The sequence below is a fragment of the Podarcis tiliguerta genome (assembly GCF_965153285.1).
Source record: "Podarcis tiliguerta genome assembly, chromosome: 1".
Lineage (NCBI taxonomy): Eukaryota > Metazoa > Chordata > Lepidosauria > Squamata > Lacertidae > Podarcis > Podarcis tiliguerta.
Window position 1 is genome coordinate 95,514,954 of NC_139534.1, and position 26,014 is coordinate 95,540,967.

General features: G+C 39.6%; 1 protein-coding gene across 2 annotated transcripts in view; it reads left to right on the forward strand.

Moving 5' to 3' along the window:
* RASGRP1 (RAS guanyl releasing protein 1) overlaps positions 1–25,709 on the forward strand; it is a 45,582-nt gene extending 19,873 nt beyond the window's left edge. The window contains exons 3-17 of one of the 2 annotated variants that reach the window (XM_083452581.1): positions 2,344–2,449; positions 5,591–5,653; positions 7,266–7,397; positions 9,295–9,448; positions 11,387–11,560; positions 11,811–11,927; positions 12,735–13,010; positions 14,690–14,770; positions 16,445–16,549; positions 17,519–17,628; positions 18,386–18,530; positions 19,388–19,424; positions 20,159–20,305; positions 21,358–21,728; positions 22,444–25,709. In XM_083452581.1, coding sequence (XP_083308707.1) covers positions 2,344–2,449; positions 5,591–5,653; positions 7,266–7,397; positions 9,295–9,448; positions 11,387–11,560; positions 11,811–11,927; positions 12,735–13,010; positions 14,690–14,770; positions 16,445–16,549; positions 17,519–17,628; positions 18,386–18,530; positions 19,388–19,424; positions 20,159–20,305; positions 21,358–21,728; positions 22,444–22,575 — 2,150 coding nt within the window. In that variant the 3' untranslated portion in view covers positions 22,576–25,709. Of the gene's footprint in view, positions 1–2,343; positions 2,450–4,555; positions 4,561–5,590; positions 5,654–7,265; positions 7,398–9,294; positions 9,449–11,386; positions 11,561–11,810; positions 11,928–12,734; positions 13,011–14,689; positions 14,771–16,444; positions 16,550–17,518; positions 17,629–18,385; positions 18,531–19,387; positions 19,425–20,158; positions 20,306–21,357; positions 21,729–22,443 lie in introns of those variants that run through there. The other variant, XM_083452582.1, reaches the window with a different exon arrangement.
* Positions 25,710–26,014: the final 305 nt, after the last annotated feature.

Sequence of the window (26,014 nt, forward strand, 5' to 3'; positions counted from 1 at the left end):
AATTATTTATTATTATGGAGTCACCTAGCAAACCCTGTCAGCAGAAATTGGCTTGGGGGTTCATGAGAACCACCATAACTGTGGCGAGGGGAAGAGAGATTGTTTTGTCTTGTAAGCTGATATACTTGCACAGGCAGACCATTCAACATCACATGATGCTGAATTCCTGTGGGTTCCTTAGAAAAATACAGGGGAAATACAAGGATTCCTAGTCCCCAAATACCTTTAAAACTAAAATGGACTGGAAACAACAAAGGAAGGGAAAACCATGTTTTGATTGCCTGGCTATAGAAAAAGAAACACAGTTTAAAGCAGCTTCTGGGAACTTTGATTTTTATCGGAGCAGTGGTGCTGGCAGAGAAGGGTTGTCATCCTTCCTTCCATACAGTTTTCCTAACCTGCTCCTCCCTCCCCCTTTGTTTTATCCTCACCACAATCCTGTGAGGTAGGTTAGGGTCAGAGAGAGTGACTGGCTCAAAGTGACTCACTGAGCTTCATGGCTGATTGGGGTCTGCTCCAGTCAAAACCAGAGCTCTTAGAGATAGTTTTAAAGTAACAGAGAAGGATATCCCACATTATTACTATATTCATCTAAAGTATTGCTTCAAAAGTATATAATTCTGCTTTATTGCCTTTTATTCACATCTAGCAACATTTTAAAAGATGTTAGAGCATGCATTTACCTTGTTTCAGGGGACTATATTGTGTATTAAGCAAGCAAGGAGCTTATGTTTCTACTCAAACCAGCAAGTGTCTTTAAGAATTGAATGAAATTGCAATACTGTATTTGGCCAAATGCCACAGAACCGTAGGCGGTTATCAACACTTGCAATGTAAGCCTTGGCTTCCATGTAAGTACTAGGGAAAATAGTTCACACCAGTATGCCCTGCAGCAAAATGAGTGTTAATGTTTAGCAAGTACTTTCACTAGCGTTAAAAAGTGTCATTTGTCACTTTGTTTAGATAATTGATTCAGTCCTGTTCTTGGGTTTACTTCCCTGTAAGCCTGAGTGGCAATTTAGTCTAAATGAAGATCTGTCTGTATATAATCTAAAATACTCTTTTGGGAACCAAGATAAACCCATCTTAAGTGCTTTGTTGGAGGGTAGGCCTTGCACTTGTTACCTTTCAGGTACTGTACCTCGGTTTAAGAACAGCCCTGTTTACAAACGATTCGGTATAAGAACTCTGCAAAACTGGAAGTAGTTAGCGAACTTTACCTTGGTCTACGAACGGAAGCCAAATGGAGGAAGGGCACCGGTTTAAGAACGGCTTTGGTTTAGAATGGACTTCTGGAATGGATTAAGTCCATAAACCGAGGTACCACTGTAGTTTTAAGGAAGAATGCAAATTCACATGAAGGGCTTCCAGAGCCCTTGAATGTGCCTGATGCCTGATGCCACTTACCTGCTTGTAAAAAACACTATTCCTGCAATGCCACATTTCTTTAATCAAACTGTAGATGGGGAACCAAGAGAGTAAACTATCAATAAGGTCCCCAAAATGAAGAACATGGATGGAACATTTTCCTTTCTCTGGTTTGGAGTACCCTCCCTTCCCAATATCTGAGGGGGTGGGGTTGGTGAATCACGAACCTACATCCATGAAATCCTCAGCTGGTCTCCAAGAGACTTAGGTCCTCCACTTAAGTTCACTTCCCAGTCTTTTGAGCACCCAGTCCAGCTTTCATCCATTTTCCCCCCATGACATAGAACTGAAATGTCACACACATCTTGTGAAATTTCCTAGACAGAGAGATCTCTGGGAAGTTTCACAATGCCTAAACCAAGTTGGAAAGGGGCACCACCGCACTGTCAGCTGGTCCTTGACCAATATGGGGCCTGAGTCATCTTGCTACATGATGTAGCCTATTTTGTGTATTGCATTTTCACAGACTTGGCTTGGTTGGTTGTAATTATTCATTGGTTGTAATTGTTGGTGGTAATTTTGTTGTATTGTATTACGATATCTTGTAATGCTATATACAAACTGGATACTTAAATTTTGTTCATTTGTTTTTTAGTTATATTTTGAATCATTATAGGGTGACAGTGTGTTTTGGTGTTGTTTACTTTGCCATTTCTGTGGGTTTTATACCTCCTTGAGTACATTAATGTAAAAAGGTGCTCTTCTAATTAAAAAGGAAAGGCAATGGAGCCCACAGTTAGGTGCAGAAGCCTGCACCCCAGTGTTTCGTCTGATGACCATACAACCCCTTGCTTAGTAAGCTATCCCTGCCATAGAAGGGTCTATGAACAGGCCAAGCTGGAAGCTAGAAAATCTGATACAGACTGTGTTGAACCTTTTCCCCATGTTCCTAATAACACTGAATTGCTCTTTCAGATTCAGAAGGAAACCTGCTTAAAAACTCCCAACTGCTGAAGGTAACACTGGGCATGCACCGGCTTATTATCTCCTCCACTGAGATGCTGCGAAAACTTATTGATCTATATCCTTTTAAACATTTGCAATTATTTCATTAATTCCTAATATAGAAGCTATGGTATCATTTGGGGAATGGGCATTCCTAACAGCAAATTCTTTAATGAACATGAAACAAATCAGGTCCTTAGAATTTTCTTTTTAATTTTTTTAATAAATATTTTTATTAGATTTTCCATTAAAAAGAACATTTTTACAAAATTATAAATCCATTTTTAACTTAAACCCTTTTTTCCAGAACTTCCCTCAGCTTGTCTGATAATTATCCGTTTATTTTTTATCCTCGTCTCACATTTCCCAATATTATATTGCACTCAAATACTCTTAATCACATCATATTTCTAAAACAATATTTCTAACAGTAATTTCACAGAGCTGCTTGAAAGCCAACGAACATTATTTGCTCATCACAGAAATTATTGATATACTCTGTAAATTTCTTCCAGTCCTCAGAGAATCTCTGGTCACGTTGGTTCCTAATTCTCCCCGTCAATCTGTCCATTTCTGCGTATTCCATCAGTTTCATCCTCCATTCTTCTTTCGTGGGCATCTCTTCCTGTTTCCATTTCTGTGCCAGCAAAATTCTGGCTGCTGTTACTGCATACAAAACTAATTTCACATCTTTTTTACTAATTTCCTTATCCAGTATTCCCAACAAGAGAGCTTCTGGTTTTTTAACAAAAGTATATTTCAGCATTTTCTTTAACTCATTATAGATCATCTCCCAGAAGCTTTTTACCTTCTTACATTCCCACCACATATGGTAAAATGTTCCTTCTGTCTCCTTACACTTCCCACATTTATTACACACTTTATACATTTTACCCAGTTTTACTGGTGTTATATACCATCTATATAATATCTTCATAACATTTTCCTTAATCGTTGTACAAGCTGTAAATTTTAACCCATCCTTCCATAATTTAGTCCATTTCTCAAATTCAATATTATATCCGAAATCTCTAGCCCAACTAATCATAACAGATTTAACCTCTTCGTCCACAGTATTCCATTCCAACAATATTTTATACATTTTAGATAAAATTTTCACTTCATTGTTTAAGATTTCTTGTTGAAATCTAGATTCTTTTTCAGAATATCCCCTCTCTAAAACCTCTTTTTTAAACATTTCATTTAACTGAAAATAATGCAGCCAATCCTTAACATATTCTTTTACTTCTTCATATGGTTTCAATTTCCACTTATTTCCTTCCTTTTTTAATAGTTTCTAATATGTTATCCATCTCCCGCTCATATTTATCTTTTTAATACTCATAACCTCTAATGGTGATAACCAATGTGGAATCTTTGGTTCTAATACATTTTTATACCTATTCCAAACTCCAATCAAAGATCCTCTAAAGATGTGGTTCTCAGACCCTTTATGTATTCTTTTTTTATCATACCATAAATACGCATGCCAACCGAATCTATTATCATAACCTTCTAAATCCAATAATTCATTATTTTCTAACTTCATCCATTCTTTCAACCAACAAAGACATGACGTTTCATAATATAACCTCAAGTCTGGCAGGGCGAAACCTCCTCTTTCTCTTGCGTCAGTTAATATCTTAAATTTAATTCTTGGTTTCTTGCCCTGCCAAATATATCTTGATAATATTCTTTGCCATTCTTTAAATATTGTCACTCCTTTTATTATTGGTATTGTTTGAAATAAAAATAACATTTTCGGTAGCACATTCATCTTTATCGTTGCAATCCTTCCCCAAAATGAGAATTTCATTCTACCCCACACCTCCAGGTCCTTTTTTATCTTATTCCATACTGGTACATAATTATTGTGAAATAAATCAATACCTCTAGTGGTTAGTGTAATCCCTAAATATTAACTTTTTTCACCATTTCAATCCCTAATTGTTGCTGCAATCTTTCAATTACACCCTGTTCAATGTTTTTCGTAATTATTTTGGTTTTCTTTCTGTTTAACTTAAAGCCGGCCACCTCTCCAAATTGTTCTACCTCTTCCAACACTTCATCTACACTCTTTATAGGATCTTCTATTGTAATAACTAAATCATCCGCAAAAGCTTTGACTTTGTATTGATTTTGCCCTACTGACACTCCTTTGATATTCTCATTATTCCTTATTGATCTTAAGAAGACCTCCAATACCGAGATGAATAACAGCGGTGACAAGGGACATCCCTGCCTTGTACCTTTAGTTATAGCAATTTTCTCTGTCAATACATTATTAACGATTAATCTTGCTCTTTGGTCCTTAGAATTTTCTTGGTCTTAGTTCCTATATACTATATTCATCACACCCACTACCCACTCCTCTGGAGCCTACTACTTAGATGTAACACAGTTTGGACTTACATGAAAAATTGCATTAAAATGTTTATTTTTAAGAGTAATTTCTCTCAAAATACTGGAAGGACAGCGCTGGAACACTTGGGAAGAGCAAAAGCTAGTAATTCCAATCAACACATTATTTTGGGAGGTGCATATGAGCTTGGTTTCATACTATAGTTTGCAAAGTTCCAGTATAAGGCACCTTCCTATGGCTACAAGAATATAATCACTGGAACCTTCTTGGTTGACAACCCTTGGGTATCACTGCTCACCTGTTAACTTCAAACCAACCAAATGAATATATAGCTAGCAAAATCAAATTTTGCAAATATAGACCATTTTAACTGAAGGATATGTAGAGGTACTAGCTGATTTTATCTACATATTGACCTAGTTTATGCATCACTTTAAACCATAGTTACACGAAACTGTGCTTTAACTATGAATGTACAGCATACTGATGAAATCATGGGTGCTTTGCTCCTCTCCTGTCGCCACTGCATTGCCACAAATTAAGTTATTATCTTACTTAGCATTTCATCCACAGCCAGGCTCATGGTTTGTTTCAAGAGAAACAAACCATAAACTGTAAACAAAGGTTTGGTTTAAAGTGATATGTGGATGAGGCCATTAGTATCTTTTAGTCTTTTGCTAAAGTATTGGTTGCTCTGCTCTTTTTTAAAAAAACTGTTTACATTTTTATGTAACAAAATTTTATTACGACAATATTCTGTTATTATTTAAACAATTTAGCTGTAATATTAGTATTTTCAGATGGGTTCCTTCTTTTCTATAGGCTTTTGACATATTTTCCTTAGCAATTTATTACATATCTGGATGCTCTGGAAAATAATTCTTCTGTGCTTTGCTATAAAATATGTTACCTTGTAAGGTAAGAACACTTTTTTTTTTTAACAGATGGTCTATTAAATGAAACTTGTGATGAATTTTTTCCTTTTTTGGTATTAATCAAGTGGTTTTTTTTAAAGAAGGGAAGTATTTGTTAGGTCATACCTTATGATTATTTTTAGGGCAATAAAAGCAGACATTTATTGTGCAGTTGTTTATCGGTTATGAAAGATCAAGGCATGGATATTCATCTACTCAGGCAAACTGCAGCCTTAGGGCCCCAGGTGAATCTTGGCTTATTTTGGTCCTAAATATGGTCTGGGAAGAGAAAATAAATATTTATGTGCTGGTGGTGACATCTTTGGTGACAAGATGTCACCAAAGATGCAGCCTTTACGAACTTAGAATTCGTAAAAAGTTTTTACATCCTAATATCCATGAACAGATTTTCACTCTTGTAATATAGCTTTGCCAGTCTCCTACACTGAATGAAAATCCTGAGGGCCGAGGAACATTTGGGAATAACATTGTGGGGGTGGGGATTGCTGTGTTAGGAAGGGTGGGTGACAATTAACAACCCCCATTCTAAGGGCCCAAGGAGATGTGATATTATTAGCAAACTAAGCAATTTTGGGGAGTGGGGGCTGTTCTAGGTCGGGAAAATAGTGAAGACAAAGGGTTAAAGCTCCCTCCCCAAAGCTCCCAAACTAGATTGTCGTCCCCCCTGTTATGTACTGAAGTTCTCACCCTGGGCCAGCAGGGGGATACTGTAGATAGTTTTCACTCAGGTCCACATATTCAAATAAGGGATTGAAAGTAACGTTCGGTGATTGGATAGTTACAGAAAGTGGTTACTGTTGCATTGTAGTGGAGCTCTATATAAGCAGGCTGGCTGAACCCTTCAGTTCAGTTCTGTTCTGGCCTGTGAATAAACAAGAGCTGTTTGAAGAATCGCTGTGTCATCTGATATGTTCACCCACAACTTAACACGCCCCCCCTTAAGTTTTAAGATTATGAGTTCTATGAAGACTGTGCAATCCATTCTCCGGCACTGAACCAAACGTTGGATATTTATAATGAGGCGCAAGAAGTAATGGGAATGGCCGCCAAAATAAAAAAACATCAATGGGAAGCTTCAACCCTTAGATTGACAAAGTATATGTGAATGTGGGTCATGATAGTAGAAATTAAATGGCTTAGGTACAGTAAATCATTGTGCCTTAGAAAATCAAGTTGAGAAACCAACATAATGCCAGGCAGAAACAGTAGCCACAGCACTTTCAAATTCAACATTATATGTAGGTGGAAAATTGCCCAGGAAATCCTGCACAGTCATATATATAATTTCAAAAAGGTATATTTCTCAAAAGTGACATAATTTCTTAGAATCAAATAGAAATCTTATCCAACGAATAAAGAGGAGGGGATGATTGTGAGGAGTACAGCCTCCAGCAAGCCAAATGTAAGCCAGAAGTCGAGAAGGAGACTGAAGATCAAATTTGCTAAATGTATTAAATATATTTTAAATATAGCAGAAAGCGGAAGATGGTTGGTTAGGTGATAAAGTGGATAAAGCTAATGGTTTATTGGGTTTGTGTCTACTAATGGCGTACAAAGTTATAAATACAACATAATTTTGTTGTTGTTGTCAACAGGTATTGGATAAGAGAATTCTGGGTCATGTTCAAAACAGATTCCAATCTTACAAACGCCATGGAGGAATTTCAAGAATTGGTGAGAGTTAATGGTGAGGAGTTGCACTGTCGCCTAATTGACACATCTCAAATGTGAGTGTCAAGGTCTTAATATATTGGGAGAAATACACACACATACACAAGAAGGCTATTGTTGCTAAACTTCCAGGAAAAATAATGTGTACTATCCACTTATAAATAGGAATGTTTCCTTCTTCTGTTTAACTCCTCAGGAACAGTTTCCATGTACAGTATGTGGCATGGTTACTGCCTGAATCACGAATATATAGAATCATAGAATTGTAGAATAGGAAAGAGGCCCGAGGGTCATCTAGTCCAACCCCCTGCAATGCAGGGATCTCAGCTAAAGCACCCATGGCAGATGGCCATACAAACTCTGCTTAAAAACATCCAAGGAAGGAGAATCTCTAATGTTCTCTCTGGCGTTTTTGTGAGTCCTTTTTGTATGAACAGGAAGGATTTGGCATCTAGTCTTTTTTTAAAAAAAATAAAATTTATTGTTTTACATTTTTGTAAGTTGCAGTTTTTACTTGGGTTTTGTATTTGTGTGTGCACCTTGGCCAAAAGGCAGCTTAGGAATAGACTTCAACAGTAATAATGACTGGGTATAAATTGCCATAGACAGGGACTCATTTCACAGAAATGGTGTCCCGTTGCAGTTGTGATTCAAACATGACCACACTGTGGATTGCACATACAAGTTGGGCCTTTAGAAAAATGTTTAGGTCCAGACTCAACTAAACAGTTGTGCTGTTTAGCTAGCACAAATGGGGCTTTTTCCTGCATGCCCCACATTTCTTGGGGGAGGTGGATTCTGCTAAAAAAATGGCCTCCCCCCCCCCCAAGCAGTATCTTTTCTTTGCAGAAGAATTCGCCTTATAGAAAGATAACTTCAAGCAATAGACACATATCTGTCTGGCTCCTGTCCTTGTTGTGTCTTTGCTTGATTTACTTCTGGGTATTTTATCTGGTTTACTATAAATACTGGAGAGAAATGCTCTTATCTGAAGTTCACTTCCTGCAGTTCTCTCCTTGAAAGAAAGACATCTTGCATGTGATATTACTTTCTGCTAATTCGGTTAAGAAGTGACACCTGATTAAGGATATTGAAATTAGTTAATCTCTTGGCTGTGAAAATTATAGATTTGTTGCGTACTCGTATCCATTAGAATTCATGTTTTCACTGAGGACACAAATTGCAGTTTGTTCTTTTAGTTATAATTGGAGCAGAATGCAACTGTGGGCAGCCAGTTCTAAAAAAACCATGTATCACTGGTCCTGAAAACACTGCTAGGCCCAATTCACGGTGTTAGTACTAGCATATAAAGCCCTAAATGGCTTAGGACCCAAGTACCTAAAAGAACCTCATCTACCTCAGACCTTATGATTGACGGGTGAGGGCTTGTTGGTGCTGCCGCCACCAGGGACTGTCTGGTTGACATTGACCCATCATGGCCTTTTCAGTGGTTTCCCCTTTTTCTTGGGTGCCCTCGTTCATGAGGTGGCTCTGTCTCCCTCATTATTAGCTTTCAGGAGGAATTTAAGAACATTTCTATTTACTCAATTTGATGGTTGAAGTACACTGTTCCTGGAAACCCTGAAATCGCTGGTTGAGAGAAAGTTTAAAACTATTTTTATAATAGTTTTTAGACATCTGAGGGCAGCCTCGTGTAAGGAAGTTTTTAATGTTTGATGTTTTGTTATGTTTTTATATTTGTTGGAAGCCAGCCAGAGTGGCTGGGGCAACCCAGTCAGATGGATGAGGCATAAATAATAAAATTATTATCATGATTATCATGAACTATTATTGTCAATATGATTATTATTGTGTGTTTTTTGCCATGTTCTCCTTTGAGAGGGATATAAATTGAATGAATGTGTGATTTTGTTTGGAAAGGAATATGCTAGTAAATTCTGCTGCAGACGATAAATTACCCCTTTTGGTTTTCCTTTCTCTTTCTTTTTAAAGAAATGCCCGAGAGTGGTCCAGAAAGATCACACAGCGGATAAAATCTAACAGCAGTAAGAAACGGAAAGTGTCACTACTCTTTGATCACTTGGAACCAGAGGAGTTGTCAGACCACCTCACTTACCTTGAATTCAAATCCTTCCGACGGATATCAGTGAGCAGATGGATTTTCATAAGTTGATAACTCAAATGGTGTTTTTTTTAACAGAGTGTATGTGTAGTTCAGGGGTAGGAAACCTTCAGCTTGCTGGTCAAATACAAATCCCCCAGGACTCTCCCCAGGTCCTGTCAGCCACTGGTCATGCTCTTTGCCCTTCTTGAGTACTGAAATGCAGCCTTGAATGGTGATAATTCTTCTCACTTGCTTGGATGTGCAAACCTCTGGCATTAGCATGGCTGGAATGCAAAAATAAGTGTCACACCTATTCCCCATCCATGTTTGCCTCTGGCATGTAGCTGTTTGGGAGGCCCATGAGCTGATAAAGTTCCCCCACTTCTGGCCTAGATGGTTTGGTTTTAAAATAGATGGATGGTCTAGTAGGCTTTGGGGACATTTCCTTCCCAGTGGACAGAAAGGTACAAAAGGCAAGTATCTTAAATACTGTTAATGGGTCATAATGGATTGCATCCAATGGTGGCGTTTCACTAGCAGATGTTGTTTATGCTCATACAAGGCAAGTTACCCAGTTTCTGCCAAGCTGCTTACCTACTATAATCCTTTGCACCATATTTCATCCTGTTATGTAAGGTCCCCCCAATCTTCAGGTTCAGTTTTTCATCAGGTGTAGGAGCAGCTGCAGTGAATCTCAACTTGCGGAAGTGCTTTTCACTAGTGTAAAGCCACCACTGTATGCAACCCATTAAACCTGGCAGTTCAATTCTGTTGGGCTAAAATTGTGCATGATTTGTTTTGCATCAGGAACAGGTTGCTTATAAATATCAGTTCTTTATTCTCTTCACCTTTTTGCTTGAAAATGCATAACCATATTGCTCCAAAGCTGTGGAATGTGTCCCCCCTCAAAAAAAACCCTAACATACTCCTCCTGTCTCCTGAATAACATTGCTCAGATTCTCAGATGTAAGTTTAGCAGTTAGGGGAATAAACTGTAAAAGCTCTCACTTAGTCATGTGTCAGTACTTTTTATTTTAAGCTCTAGGTTCATGACTCCTCTCATATGCTAAGTTAAAATCTAACAGCCTTGAAAGCTGGAGTCACGTCTCTGTGTATCCCTGACACACAGACACACACACACTTATATAATGCTTAACATTTTGCCATTAAACTGTTAATGATTATTGGTTACAAGAAGCGTAAGGATAATGTATTTCCTGGTTGTAGAATAGAAGTTTTCCCATTAGTAGTCTGAGAACAAATTGATAAGCTTCTGCAGAAAGGAATTACTTTCACTTGTTTTCCAGAACAATATCTTGGTGTGGTTTTAATTAATTAAAAGTAATTAATCAATTAAACAAATTAAATAATAATAGGAACAACTCTCATCCTCTGTGTACATATTTGACTGTAATCCAAACCCAGTGATGGTTATATGCGAGCAGATTAATATAGGATCGGTGAAAAATTAAATAGGATGGTCTTTATTTCGGGTTAGCGAATCCATAACACCTTTTTGTCAGGTTCTGTCTGTCAATGGTTCTGACTTCACCCACAGCCCCTGACAGATTTACCTGTGAGGGAATGTGACTGAAAAAAGGTTGCGCACCTCTGGCATACAGTTTGCTCCATGTACTGCTTAGAAATAATGTATGGAGCAGCTTGCCATGTGGATAACTTTGCTCATATTAAAAATGTCCAGTTTGGGGATGGAGATGCTCAAAAGTAAGCAGGACACCTACACATTAGGTATTACACAGCCTTTAAAGACTTTAGAGCAAGGGTGTCCAAACTTTTTTCAAAGAGGGCCACAGGGCCCGGATTAAACTGACCGGCGGGCTGAATTATGCCCCCACAACGGACTTTGGACATGCCTGCTTTAGAGGTCTGTCTCACTGCAAAAACAGGGGGTGTAAGGAATACAGTAATGGAAGTAGAATTAATGTTAATTTTGCTCCACCAACCTTCTTTTCTTTTAAGCTTCCAGATTATCAGAACTACATCATGAATGGCTGTGTGAAGGACAATCCAACCATGGAACGCTCAATTGCTCTTTGTAACGGTATCTCCCAATGGGTGCAGCTAATGGTACTCAATAGGCCGACACCACAGCTTCGAGCTGAAGTATTCATCAAATTCATTCATGTGGCCCAGGTCAGCTGTAAATGGTTTTGAGTTTTTTGAAGTAATTTTTTTTCCCTGCACCTATTTAGAATAATTTGGGAAGGGCGAAATATATAAATGTGGGCCAGATTGTGGATACTGACATTGAATTAAATTGTGTTAAATGGTGGGGGGCAATCAAATCTCATTGAGGTCAGGTCTCTCTCTGTTCTATCATGTCAGTTGAGAAGTATCAAAATCAAAAACTGAATACTGGCTGTTCCTATTTTTTTTTACACAGAAACTTCATCAGTTGCAGAATTTTAATACATTAATGGCTGTGATAGGTGGCCTTTGCCATAGTTCCATCTCTAGACTTAAAGAAACAAGTTCTCATGTTCCTCATGATATTCATAAGGTTTGTTGAACTCTTCCCTCTGTTCCGTGTCTTTATTTTGCAATATTTGTATACTGCTTTTCAGCCATAAGAATTGTAAAATTGATTCACAATAATGAAATCAGATTTGCTAACAGACTATATTCCTCTCACAATTACGGGTCCCTCTCACAATAAATATACTCATTTATTATTTATGCCACCAAAATGGAAATATTGCTCAATTAATAAAGTTTGTTAAGTTTTTGCCACTGTAGCTAAAGCCTGATTTATAAAAAGAGAAGTTGTCTATCATGTGCTGTAAGACTGCGCAACACTCATGTTGGTGGCCTCATTCAGATGTAACGCTAAACCATAGTTGAGCACCATGAGAAACAATTTCATGAGAGCCTCAGACTTGTGAGCTCCCCTGCCTTCTCCTCCAGTGGGATTGCAAGGAGGAGTTTGGAATCCTTCACTTCTGTTTTTAGATTAAGCATAGTTTACTGTGTTTCTGAACATGGACAGTGGCGAGTTGAAACAAGCAAGTTTCAGTTCAACTCACGGTATTAAGATTAACCACAGTTTATGATTAGGATGCTATGCAAAACTGCAATTAATCCAAAACAGATGAATAAGATTCTAATGTCATCCACTGTCATCCATACTAGATAAGGGAAGGAGAGTGGGGGGCGGATCATGAATCCTAAGCCATGGTTTGAAATGCAGCCAGTATATTTACATTGAATTTAACGGCAAGTATGCGAAATTCATCTGCTGGTGATGTGGTTCTAAAGTGGCCCTAATGGTGAGCGTAATGAATTAGTGCTTTTCTTTGTTTTTCTCTAGGTGTTTAATGAAATGACAGAACTGCTATCATCTTGTAGGAACTATGATAATTATCGACGTGCTTACAGCGAGTGCAGCAACTTTAAGATCCCTATCCTTGGAGTACATCTAAAAGACTTGATCTCCCTTTATGAGGCCATGCCAGATTACTTGGAAGACAAAAAAGTTAATATACATAAATTGTATTCTTTGTATAATCATGTCAATGAACTGATACAGCTGCAAGAGATAGGCCCTCCCCTGGAAGCTAACAAGGATCTTGTTCATCTCCTCACAGTAAGTCTCCATCTTTACAGATCGTATTTTAAATATCTTTTACTTTCCCCCATCCTGTGGAATTATTTAAATGTCAGAAAGCTTAGACTGTTAAACCAGGCCAAGCAATTTTAAGGTAGGCAGGGTATTTGTTCCCTGTAGGTCTTTGCTCATGATGTTGTTGTAGACCAGTATGATGTTGTTGGCACCTGTCTGTCTCAGGATACAATGGCGGAATGCGCTTTTGGGAGTGAAGTCATACTGTTGGAAGGTTACAGTGCCTGCAGTGGCTGTAGAGACAGATACGGGAGAGATGTTTTGCTGCATCTGGGTGCAACAAAATGCGTCCAGGTGTGCTGCTCCAGATGCACCATGGTATTTCTTCTCCCTGTGCCATTCTCCCAGTGGTCATTTCTCCTCTGGATACATGACCTGACTGTCTGTCTCCAGCCACTGCGGTCATCTGCAAGGGACTGCTTACATGGCAAGGTTAATGTTGCTAGCCTTCGTGTCACAGATGCAGACATCTTTGTAATGCCCAGTTGGTCTGGTGCCTGAAGATGGCTCCTTGCCACCTTCCCTTCTGTGGACATGACAAAGCTAGCGTAGACATCACTGAGACAGGAGTGTGAATGTGCTGAGAATGTTGGCTTGGGAGAGCACATCTTTGAGACCCTGTCCTGTCGTATGATACCCAAAAGTTTCCTGACACAGTGCATTGTAGGTCTTTGCTCAGCAGTACAATGACATATCAATTAGCAGATAGGCCTTGTGATTTTTAGTAAACCACTAAGTGTGTGCCTACTTGCTTTCCTGAGGGCTGGTGAGTCCACTTTCATGAGATCATTCACTAACATAATGCTGCTAATTTATGGTGCTTCATTATGGCCTTTTCAGATACTGTACTGTCGTGGTTCAGTTGTGATGCGAAACTACATCACTTATCTAGGGTGTCCTACAGCTATAAGAAGTTCCAGAATAGATGCACTTCTTAGATTGCCTTCTTAGATTGCCAGATTCCATGTAACTTTCCATGACAGTGACCTACTTCCAAGAGTGGAGGGTGAATGGTAGGTGTCTCATGGGTACATACCACACACTGCAGCTCACCTGTGTGGGAGTGAATATATCAGCATGGTCTCATGGAGCTCTAAACTCGTGGAAACCTTTTTTGGGAGTATCTACTCCTCAACACTAAGATTAGAATTGGCTCTAAGAACTGAAGCTGTAAGATGCTTCACCCCACATGCCACTGCTATTACAAGTTGTTCTCTCATGGACTTTGGTCCACAAAACATTTGCTTCCCATTACATTTTAGCAAAATAACTTGACACATCCAAAAAGGACAGATCTGTGATCTTTCACAATATAAGTGTAAAGGCACCTTAAGTGAAAGCTGCCAACTTGAAGTATAAAAATTACTTCTGTATTGTTGGAAATGGGATTTTAAATCCCATTGTTGATCCTCTTTCTTTTAAAAGGTACTTCTAATACTTTCTGTTTAAAAAAATCAAAATCAAAACAATAGTTTTTTAAAAACAACAACAACAACAACCACAACACAACACAACACCATAAGCTTATACCATTTCAGTATGCATTATAAAATGCTTCAGTTACACTTCTTTTAAAAAGACAAGCTCTTGCCAGAGAAGCTGTAGCAACTTAGAGTGTAAACTGTTTCTGTGTTTGTTTTCAGCTGTCCCTTGATCTTTACTACACGGAAGATGAAATCTATGAACTTTCATATGCACGAGAGCCAAAAAGTCACCGGGCTGCAGTAAGAATCTTAGCAATTCAGTTATAGTTTCCATGCATTAAACCTGCATGTTGGTACTTAACAGTGCTATTTTTACTAGATTAGTTTGGGTTACATCCTGCTTTTCTGCGAATAAATTGTGCTTTGAATTACTTGGAGCCACTTAACATGCAGCAATAGCTTTTCAGCTCTGTAATATTTCAATGAATAATGCCATAGCAAACCACTCTGTAACCTATTCCATTTATACATTTCAGTAAGCACAAGATCCTTAATTCAAATGAGCAAAATAACAATATTTGTTGCCCAGATGCATCAAAATCATTTTGGAGCACATTAGATCAGAAAATTTTAAAGAAGTTCAGCACTAGCAAGGAAAAAAAATTGAATATTTACTGCTTTGAAAATCTAACCTAGCAACCAGTATACTAGAACAGAGATGAATACCAAAAGGCCACAAATTAGTTGGATGGTAGAACCCTCAAACCAGTATTTCACCACAAGCCAGGCAGGAGGTCAAAAGGGAGCCAAACCAAGCCCTCTCAAAGCCAGGGATAGTGACAAGAGCATATATTGTGACTATCATTCCCCAGGACACCTCAAGCCTAATCTGGCCTCCCACTACAGGCTTGACAAAAGGCCAGAAAACCATCTGGGGAGAGGAGGGAGGAGAAGAAGAGAGGGCCTGGCTACTGTCCAATTCCCTTTTGAGTTGCTCTCTTTGGAGTCAGTCCAGTAGCTGCTGAAGCAACCCAGTATCTCAGTTCTTCATGGGTGGGACTTCCAAACTCAGGGCACTGATGGGCTTTTGGCTCAGCTCTGCTCTGCTGTCACCCCACGAGTGATTAACGGACTGGAGGAGGCTCCAGATGACAGCCACCTTCCTTCAAACCTGCCGCCTGCAGGTGCACTGCAGGTTCCAACACTGCTGTATTGCAATGCACACCAGGATATAGCTAAGCAATGGAACTTGAGACTCTTAACCTCAGGGCTGTGGGTTCAAGCCCCACATGGGGCAAAAGATTCCTGCATCACAAGGGGGTTGGACTAGATGACCCTCGTCATCCCTCCCAACTCTACAATTCTGTATTCTATGTGACAGCATCTGAATGTGAATATTTCAAATGTGGGGAAAGTGCAACTTGCCAACCATAATTTGGTATCTTTCATCCTTGTGAGAATGATATAATCGGAGTGAGGTTAATAGCATCTAGACTGTGGAATTCTCTCCCCTCAGAGGTGCACATGGCCTCTGTGCTACGGAGGTTTTCAGAACCCACCTTTCTGAACCAATTTGTCTTAAAAAATATTTTTCTAGAGAGTTACGTAACCAAGTATAGCTCACATTACTCTCTGTTATTTGTTTTAATTGACCTCTTAAGAACTGTTACTGCCTTTGCAGGTTTCGATTATTTTTATATCAGTCATTGTGCTTTTATGATTGTGAACTGCCTTGGGTGAGCACTGCTCCGAAAGGTGGGATTATAAATAAATACAACTAGGATGCACCAAGTTAGTTGGGTCTCACTGGTTTACTTACATTTTCAATATACATGCAATGCTTATTATTATTATTTTTTTGGTAAGGATATTTTAAAACACCTAGGAATAACTGCTCTTAACAGGTGGATTTATTTTTCTTTCAATAACATGGAAATGAAGTTTGAATGTAGATGTATATAATTCTTATTTTAGCCTTTGACGCCTTCTAAACCGCCAGTAGTAGCAGACTGGGCCTCTGGTGTAGCCCCAAAACCTGACCCAAAGATCATTAGCAAACACGTTCAGAGAATGGTAGATGTAAGTATGCAAATTGTTTATCATGCTTGTTTTATATTAACATCTTGCAGGCCTGATTTGGCTCATGATACATTCATGGTGTATTCACCATGGGAGTAAATATCCCTGTTGCAAGTTTCCCACTCATTTCAGATTTCCCATTCTCCTTGCAGCATTAAGTGGGACCATCATGCAGTAGGTTTCTTTGCTCTCAGCTTCTAAATGCATGGAGCAAAAAGAGTGAAACATGCTTTCTGATGGTGTCCTCAGTTCATACTGTGAGTGCTGTAGATGTAAACAGCTGGAGGTGGGAAACACAACATGGGGCTGCTGATCTCAGTGGTGACCATAATGTGTAGCCCAGGTATAAGAATCTCAGTACTGTCACTTATGCTTTAGAGAGATAACCTAGATTTCTCTCTAGATATAGGACCCCCCACTGCAGCATATAACTTGCAATTTACTGTGCTCAAGGAGGGGAGAAAACTGTGGGAAATGTAAGCGAATTTATGAGATGTTCAAAGAGTGAAGGAGGAGAATGAGAGAAAAACAGATAGGTAGCCATACCGTGTGCTTTGTCAAGTTGTGTAAGCTAAATGAAGTCTTGAGAGTAAGGTGTGTACTTGACAAAGCTGCCATATGTATGCAGCATATGTACTTATGTGCAGAGACCATAGTCAGAGCAGCTTGCAGAAGTACCTTACTCCAATATACCTAAATGCTAGTCAAGAATCTGCCTCATAAAACACTGCACAGGTTTTCCTATGAGAGGAACTGAGACTGCATGTGCATAGATATGTCCACAAGCTGTTGCCATTGTTGCATTATATAATGCCTATACTAAAATGCATTTAATTTTGAAATTAAATTACCATAGAACATTGTAGTATTTGTTCGTATCATATTAACTTGTAGCAAGTGCTTTAAAAAACCAAACTGAAGTGATTTTGGGTTGGTTCCATTTAATTTCCCCCCTTTTATTCTGTTCAGTCTGTTTTCAAAAATTACGACCATGATCTGGATGGGTACATTTCTCAGGAAGAATTTGAGAAGATTGCAGCAAGCTTTCCTTTCTCATTTTGTGTAATGGACAAGGACAGGTGTGTACATCCAAACAACATTTATGCTTTTGCTCTTCCATTTTTTAATTGCCATAATAGGTTAACTTGCACCCACGTGCTTCCCACTCAGATGAATGGACTGAAGAATTGTGGGTAGCTGGGCTGCATTCTGGAATTGGGTGGGGAGGCGTGTCTCAAGACCACTAGCTTGAGCTTCCCTCCAATTGGTAGATCGCCCATTTGTGCGACTATTTTCAGAACAACAGTTACAAGTCAGGAACCTGCTTACCTTCAAAGAGTTAATGTTGGAACAACGTTCTTCTTTTATGTTTAGGGGAGGAGTCCCCTGTTGTGCAATTTCCATATTCCTCAAGGACTGTTCATTGTCCCAAATGGCATTAGAAATTGTAAAGAGCAATTTGAAGGTTCAGTGTTAGGAAGTATTCCCTGGGCTTCTCCTTTGTTTCGATAATTGTGCAGCGTGTTCAGAATCAATTGTGAAGCCTGCTCCTTAAGCTGTTTTTGTTGAATGTTAAATGAGTTGCTGCAGAACTCATGACCTGCTTGACAGGATCATGTGGGGTGTATGTGTGTGCGTGCGTGTAATATATTTCTAGATGTTCATTGCTGTGAAAATGAATTAATGCATTTACCTTAGTCTCTAATTTACCAGAGGGTTGGCAGTGTGTGTAGGTGGAGTGAAACAGAGCGGGAGACACTGTTAACTCCTTGTGATTTTAGCAGTATTAAACCTCAAATGACCCTCTTCCTTCTGTGTATGTGTATGTTTTTACAGGGAAGGTCTGATTAGCAGGGATGAAATCACAGCTTACTTCATGAGGGCCAGCTCAATCTATTCTAAACTAGGCCTTGGCTTCGCCCACAACTTCCAAGAGACCACTTACCTGAAGCCTACGTTCTGTGACAACTGTGCTGGATTTGTAAGCTTGGGTTTAGGGGGTATTTTAAAAAGTAAATAATGCCACATGCTGCGTGCAGCAAACTGTTATCCACAAATATTTTATTACAGCATCAGCTCTAGTTTGCTGTTAGCATGGCTAAATTAACTTTGCCCCTTTAGCTTTTAATAGTATAATTGCTATTAGCTGCCAGAATGAGGAGGAACCATAGCTTTTCTTTTATTTTTATTTTTTATTTTAAGATTTTCTACCCTCCCGACCCTGTAAGATCCCATGGCGGGTTACAACAATAGAATCTACAATTATAAAAACAAATAAAACCATCACAATTATAAAACACATTAAGCAGTTCCAAATGGAACAGAATACTATAAATTCAGCAAAAGTGGTGGGTAAAACATGCTGGTAATTTTCTTAGACAATTAAGAATCCAAGGAAGTCTAGATTGTGATTGTGGTTTAGATTTTGATAGTTTTGGAGCTCTGTGGATGATAGCAACACTTATCTCTTGTATCGGATTTTCTAGTGCTTTTTAATATTTTTTTAAGAAAAGAAGGCACAGGTACCATGAAGTTGTCACAGTAAGTGCTACACTTTTAACACTTTTTTTAAAAAGTTGCAGGTACTGCTTACCTTTGAGTACCCCCAGAAAAAAAGCACTTGGTTTTTCTATTTGGAGATTTAGTCTGTTCTTAATGGGGCAGAGCACTGATTTTTGAAAAGGAGAAGCAGAAAGCCTCAGAACACATATGCGGGTGGGTCATTTTGATTGGATGACTTTGCAGAATTGGAGTAGTGAATTGAGGTTGAGGAAAGGTATGAGTCTACTGTCTTAAGTTCGCTGTAGTGTGATAATATGTCTTTGCTTGAATTTTCAGCTCTGGGGAGTTATTAAACAAGGATATAGATGCAAAGGTAACACATTCTGCTTTTGTTAATGATTTTAAAGGGCTTATAAATGACAGCAGTTCTGTGGTTCTACACTAAGAGTGCCTTACCATATCCATGACCCCATTTTGTGTTGTGAAACTTTTTCCTTTGAGAAATAGACCTGAGAATAAGCTGAGAGACAAAGTCTCAATCTGTAGGAAGTTCAGAGGGTCTAGCACGAACCACCCAGAAACACTCAAAGTCACCCCCAGTGTCTCCCCACCCCCTGGCTACTTCCAGCTCTCAGATCCTGCATCCTTCTAGAAAACAACTTAGATAATTTAAGGAATCATTCCCTCCTACACTCACACATTTTGGACATTAAATGGTAGGCGATTGTATTGCTTGGATACTAAGCAGCAGCAGAATGTAACACAGCCATGTGATCCGAATTAAATATTGCATTAATAAATATGAAAGTGGCACAAGAAGTAACTCATAGTAAAGGAAAGTACTCCATCCTTGCTTATTACAACTATGGCTGCAATCCTAATCACACTTAGTAGGGAGTAAGCAACATTGGACATAGTAGAGTCGATCATGCATCGACGTGCTGTAAGTTGGGGTTTTTTTTTAGCATTTTGTGAGGTTTCTACAGAGGAAAGAACTTTGGCTTCATGGGGTGGGAAATGAAATATTAGTGTGAGAAAAAACACCCCTCCCCCTGCTTAGTTTTTGTTTCAAGCCAATGACCTTTCCTTGTTTGTATTTGTTTGCAGATTGTGGAATGAACTGCCACAAGCAATGCAAAGATCTGGTTGTATTTGAATGCAAGAGAAGAGCCAAGGTCCCAGCAGTAGACAACAGCCCTGCTTCAGCCCTTGCATCTAGTCTTTGTCCCATGGGACTCAAAGAACACATGCATGGTGAGAAAGTTTCTTATGAAGAATTCATGAGTGAAGAAATTGGGTTAGCCCAGCTTCATTCCACTCCTACACCATTTCCACCTATAGCAGCCTTTCTTAAACCTGGGGTCCCTGGGTGTTGTTGGACTTCGGATCTCATCATATCAGACTACTGGTCCTGCTAGCTAGGGATTATGGGAGTTAGAATCCTAGTTGTAAACAACGTTGCGTGCCTTTCTTTAAAAAGTGGAATAGCAAGATATACATGTTTTCAATAAATTTTCAGTAATCCTCACAAAAGCCCTATATTATCATCTCCACATTATGGATCATGTAGATGTTTTGTTTCTTCACTTCACCAATGCAGCCAGGAGTGATATTAATTAAGTAAGTGGGCAACAATGGATAGAAAGAGAAGTCTGGGAAGAATGATATGTACTGTATTTTTCGCTCTATAGGACACACTTTTTCCCCTCCAAAAATTAAGGGGAAATGTGTGTGCGTTCTGTGGAGCGAATGCAGGCTCCTTGGCTTCAGCAATAGCAATGCGAAGCCTCCAAAGCGCAGAGGGAGCGCTCCATCCATGCTCCGGAAGCTTCGTGTTGCTTTCGCTGAAGCCTTCGGAGTGCAGTGCAAGTTCCCGCTGCGCTCCACGGGCTTCAGGTTCCTTTCGCTGAAGCCAGGAGAGTCTTGCTCTTCCTTTTGCTGAACCGGGAGAGCAAGACTCTCCTGGCTTCAGCAGAGAGGGAGAGCTGTGCAGTGCCCCTTCAGCCAAGAGGGAGGAGAAATGGAAGGGGCTCCGTTTCTCCTGCCACTTCGCTGGAGGGGCCCTGAGCAGAGAGGGAGAACATTTTTTTTCTTGTTCTCCCCCTCTAAAACAAGGTGTGTCCTATGGTCCAGTGCATCCTATAGAGCAAAAAATACGGTAGTTATATCAGCAAAGCATTTCACCTACTTCGATAATTAAGTTTAAAGGATAGCATGCAACTCATTTTAACCACTGCCCTGCTTTCATCTCCCATATTTATATATTTGTGTGTTTTCCCATCCCCTCGTTTTCCCATCCCCTACAGGTCTGGAGGAGGGAGGATTTCCATTTCCTAACGGAGAAGTTGTGGAGCACAGTGAAGGGAGCAAAGACAGAACTATTATGCTTATGGGGGTGTCGGCTCAAAAGATCTCAGTGAGGCTAAAGCCATCTGTGTTACACAAGAGTACGCAAACTGACTTAGTGGTGGCACATAGTGATGGGCTACCCAGCCAACAGAGAGAGCCAGGGACGCTACCTGAAAACACTCTTCTGCAGCCTACTCCGCTGTCGCCGTGTCCAAGCCCGGTTCTTAGTCGTAAAAAGGCGTATGTGAAATGGGAAAACAAGGACTGCAGTCAAAAAGCAAAGCAAGAGCCCTGTGCTCTAAAACCCACATACCAGGAATTAGAGCAGGTACCGCAAACAGTTTCTAAGAATCACATGTAATAAATAACACAGTGTGCAGTATTACCACTATGACAAATGGGAACCAGTTTGAGAAAGTCAGAATAGACTGGGAAGACCCAGGTTCAATTTTGTTCAGTTGGTAGGTAACATCCCTGATATATCTACTGCTAAATGTCAACTAGTTATAAGGGATGTGATACTTTTAAGGGAAGTAGCTGTCGGCTGCCTAATGAGTGTCATTGGGGTGGAAGCCTGATAACAAAGCAATCCCACCTTGTAATCTCATTGACTGGGCTGGGGAGAGAATGGCAGAGCTAACATCAAATCCATTCCTCTGCCATTTTCTTGTAGTCAGGTTGGGATGGAGCGAAATTTTCCTTCTCCCTTCGCATTGCCTACAATGCATAAGGCAAAAAAATCTATATATTAGACAGATGTGTTCTCTTAGAGTCTTGCTTAAATGTTGTCTTTTGCACGTGAGAGCATGTCTCGTTTTCTTGAGAGATGCAGTAGCAGTAATTGCTCCTCTCTTATGCAGACAGCTGTTTATTTTTCACTCCATTTACTGTTCAAGCTGTTATAATTTGAATAATAGTTAAGTGAACCTGGAGAATAAGATGCTAGTCAAGCAAGTGTTTCTGCTAAGGAGGACTGTAGATACCGAAACTGTTCTTTAAAGTATATTCTGCTCGGATGACACCAACCTGTGTTTTTTGCTTAGGAGAGAAACATCCTTACAACAGAGAATGAAGCTTTGAAGCTACGGCTTAAACAGGCACATAAGAAAATTGAATTCCTCAGCATTCGAAGAAACCACATACTGGACAGCAGGGAACATGGAGACTGCTTGTAGCCAGGAGGACAGTAAAGGCAATGGGACCTTTGAGGGCGATGCATTCAAACGTATGCAGAGCAGCAGGTTTTTAAACATAGGTATTCCTGTTCAGTCTTCCCTGTCCTGCCTGATATTACTTGTGGGCGTATGCATGCCTTGTCAACAGGTTTCAAACAGTTTGCCCTTTGTTTGGCGGAAATGACGGCATTTGGAATTATGGCAAGAATTACTCTTGCTGCCTTCATAACAAGGGGTGGAATTCAGTGTAGCTCTCAGTATGCATGGCAAACAAGGTTAACACAAACAACGGTCCCGAAATCTGCTCATGGACCACCAGCACACACCCTCCGCAAAAACAAATCTGCTCCAGAATATCTCACAAGCATTTGGAGCACATTTTGAGGGCATGAGGCTGCGGGGGTGGAGTGGGGGGGGGGGCTGACTGCAGGCAGCAGGAAAGGAAGAGGGGGAACTTTATTATGTGCGCAGGCGCCTGTTATGCGAATGACACTGCAGTGCTGGATACACCCCCTACCTCTACAGCCAACCTTACTGCCCTTGGAGGGTTGGCATAATTAAGATTAATAATTCAAAACTGTAGCCCTGCACAATCAATACGTATTCGTTAGACCTGTGGACAAATAGCATTAGAGATGCTAAAAGCTGCTTAGTGTTGTCTTGCGAAAATCACTTTAGATTTCCATCTTATCATGATTCCAGAACTGACACATAAATGATGCACTGTAAAATATGGTATCAGACACTTGTGACCCTTTCTGTAGCTTGTGTTAATATTTATTCACAACTTCTGGTTAAATCTCTGGCTTCAAATTGAGTCTATAATTTATTTTTTACAAGAATGACATTATGATGTGCCCAGCAATGGTGGTGTTTGTACTTTGTGTTCCACTGCGTATGCTTACTCCTTTTGGAGTAATCTCATGGTTAAATAACTTTTGTACTTTTACTTACAAAGCCTAGAGTAAGAGGCTTGTAAGATTATTTATGTGAGCAGCTTCTGTAATGTAAATTTGTGAGTTGAAGGAACTAGCACCTGTTCTTATTGTTAGCTGAGCTGATAAAGTAACTACACTTTACAAACTGTAAATATATATGTAATATTTAAAATTGACCAAGCATGATTTTCTAAAACCTATGTGAACTGTGTTGATTCTCAGAAGCTATACACTAAACAAGAACAATCTAGGGAACATAGAAATGAAAAGCTAAACTGACACATCTGGCAAGTTTGCTTTTTCCTTTGCAAACATTTGCCCTCCTGCAGCAATCTTCTCACATGCAGCACTTTTCTTTCTGGGCAAACCTACAAAATATCCAGTCAAAACTAGTATTAGACTAGTTGGTCTACTCGTAACACACACATTTCCCTTCCTCCTTGTCATCTGAGCACTGATGGCAGTGGTTTCCACAGTTGCAATGAAGTGTTCTCTGGGGTAGGCCTTGTTTTCTGGCACAAAACATGGAGAAGACACCCCCTAAACCCTATGGGACAGTAGGATTTCACCTTAAACTAACTTTCTGTAAGAATCTTTGAATGTCTATGGAGTGGTTAACTGAGCCATAGGACTTGGATTCCATTTTGTCTCACACATTGTTTTAACATCTGCATGGCAATGGTGTGAGGTTTTGCATGACAGTGTCATTAGTAGGCAGGTGGTACCTGATTATAGCTTACCTTCTCAAACCCCAGTGAGGCAGTCAAAATTCTTAATGGGTGCTTAGAGTGAGTTATGAGATTGAGGAAGGTTGAAAATCAGTTTGTTTAAGACAAGCATGTTAATTATTAGTAAATATGGTAGTAGATAGGAGAGCCTGCCCTGGGTAAGATGCTGCTTGGAAGTGCTACCTGGGCCCACGTGAGCAGTGATGAGTAGGAGTGCATTTTTCAAGTTATACATGGGGCACTAGTTGTACCCTTTCCCAGGAAACAAAGACCTTGCCCTCAACATGCATGTATTGGTAAACCTAGATTTGATTAGCATAATGGGAAAATGCCATTCCACTGTGTGGAAAGCTCAGTTTGTCCTGAGTGCAGCAGACCAAGCTATTAATAAGAAATAGTAAGAAGAAACAAGTTAAATCGGCCCTAAAAGAGCTACATTTGGACTGGTTTGCTAATTAATTTGTGGGCAGATTTCAGAGAACTGGAACTGACTTTTAAAGGCCTAAATGACTTGTTATCTGAAGGGAGCCCTTCACATCCAGTATGATCCAATGAGGCTCTCTCTGCTAAGAATGCCACAACTATCTGAGGTATAAACAGGGTGTGACTTAGACGACAGTCTTTTCAGTGACAACTCTTGCCAGCTCTGTTACTATTTTGAAGAGCATTTGATATAGTTGCCTTTCTGAGTTGGGCTGAAATTTAACCTCTGTGAACGATTGGTTTTTATGATTCTGCACTGCTTTGTCATTCAGTATTTTTATATTGACTCAGGATATTTGGCTAGACCAGAGTACATAAAATAAATGAAGGTCCTAATTCTGGGGACAGTTGCACGACAATGAGCCTTGTGGAACTCACTGGGATTTATCTTGGGGTGAACTCCCATATGCTTAGGCTGTAGTTTTATCCTCTCAAGCAGCTGCATGCATGGTTTGTGGCAAGGCTTTGGTGCCACAAGCACAGTTCTGCTAACAAGTACGGTTTTGTCAAGGAAACATAGGTATGGGTCATCTCCAGTGCAAGCAAGTGCATGTATTACTGCTCTAGCACACGCATGGCAGCCATTTCGAACTTTTTGAAAGGCAGTATCTTGGCATTCAGCTGTCCATGTTTGGTACTGACCTAGCTCACCGTCTTTCCCTCAGCATTTTTTTGTGCCAAATACACATGCCAAAGCAACGCAAACTTGGCACCTTATTAGGCCTGTTGTCTTATATTTATGCCAGTCACCTCACATTTACTGTTGTTCAAACAAGATGAAAATAGTAAAATAAAAAAGTATTAGAAATACGTTATAACACCAATTGTGTGTTATTTTTCTTTAAATAAATTGCTTTCATTGACCGTGATGTATGTGAAACTATGACAATCAAAGAAACTGATCTATAAAATGTACAGGCTATAAAGGTTGGCTAAAGTGCAATTTTTTTTGTTTGATATTTATTAAAATTAAGTTACACAGTAATTTTTTGTGCTCTGTTCTTGAACTATCTGTGGTAGCCTTGGCTCTGGCAAGAGCCTCCAAAGACTTTCAGTTCTTAGCTGATCAGCCAGATGCAATTCCCATAATTATTTTTGGCATAAGGTGCTGAGATTTTCATCCTGCCTCTCTCAGTTCCATGCAGAGAATGTTTCTTAATGCAGGTGCACCCCACGTGGTGACAGCTGGTATTTACCATCAGACAGACATGAAGGCTTGAGAATTAACTGCATCCATCAAATTAGAAACATGCTAGTTCTTACATGTTGCCAGAGAATAACTAACAGCGG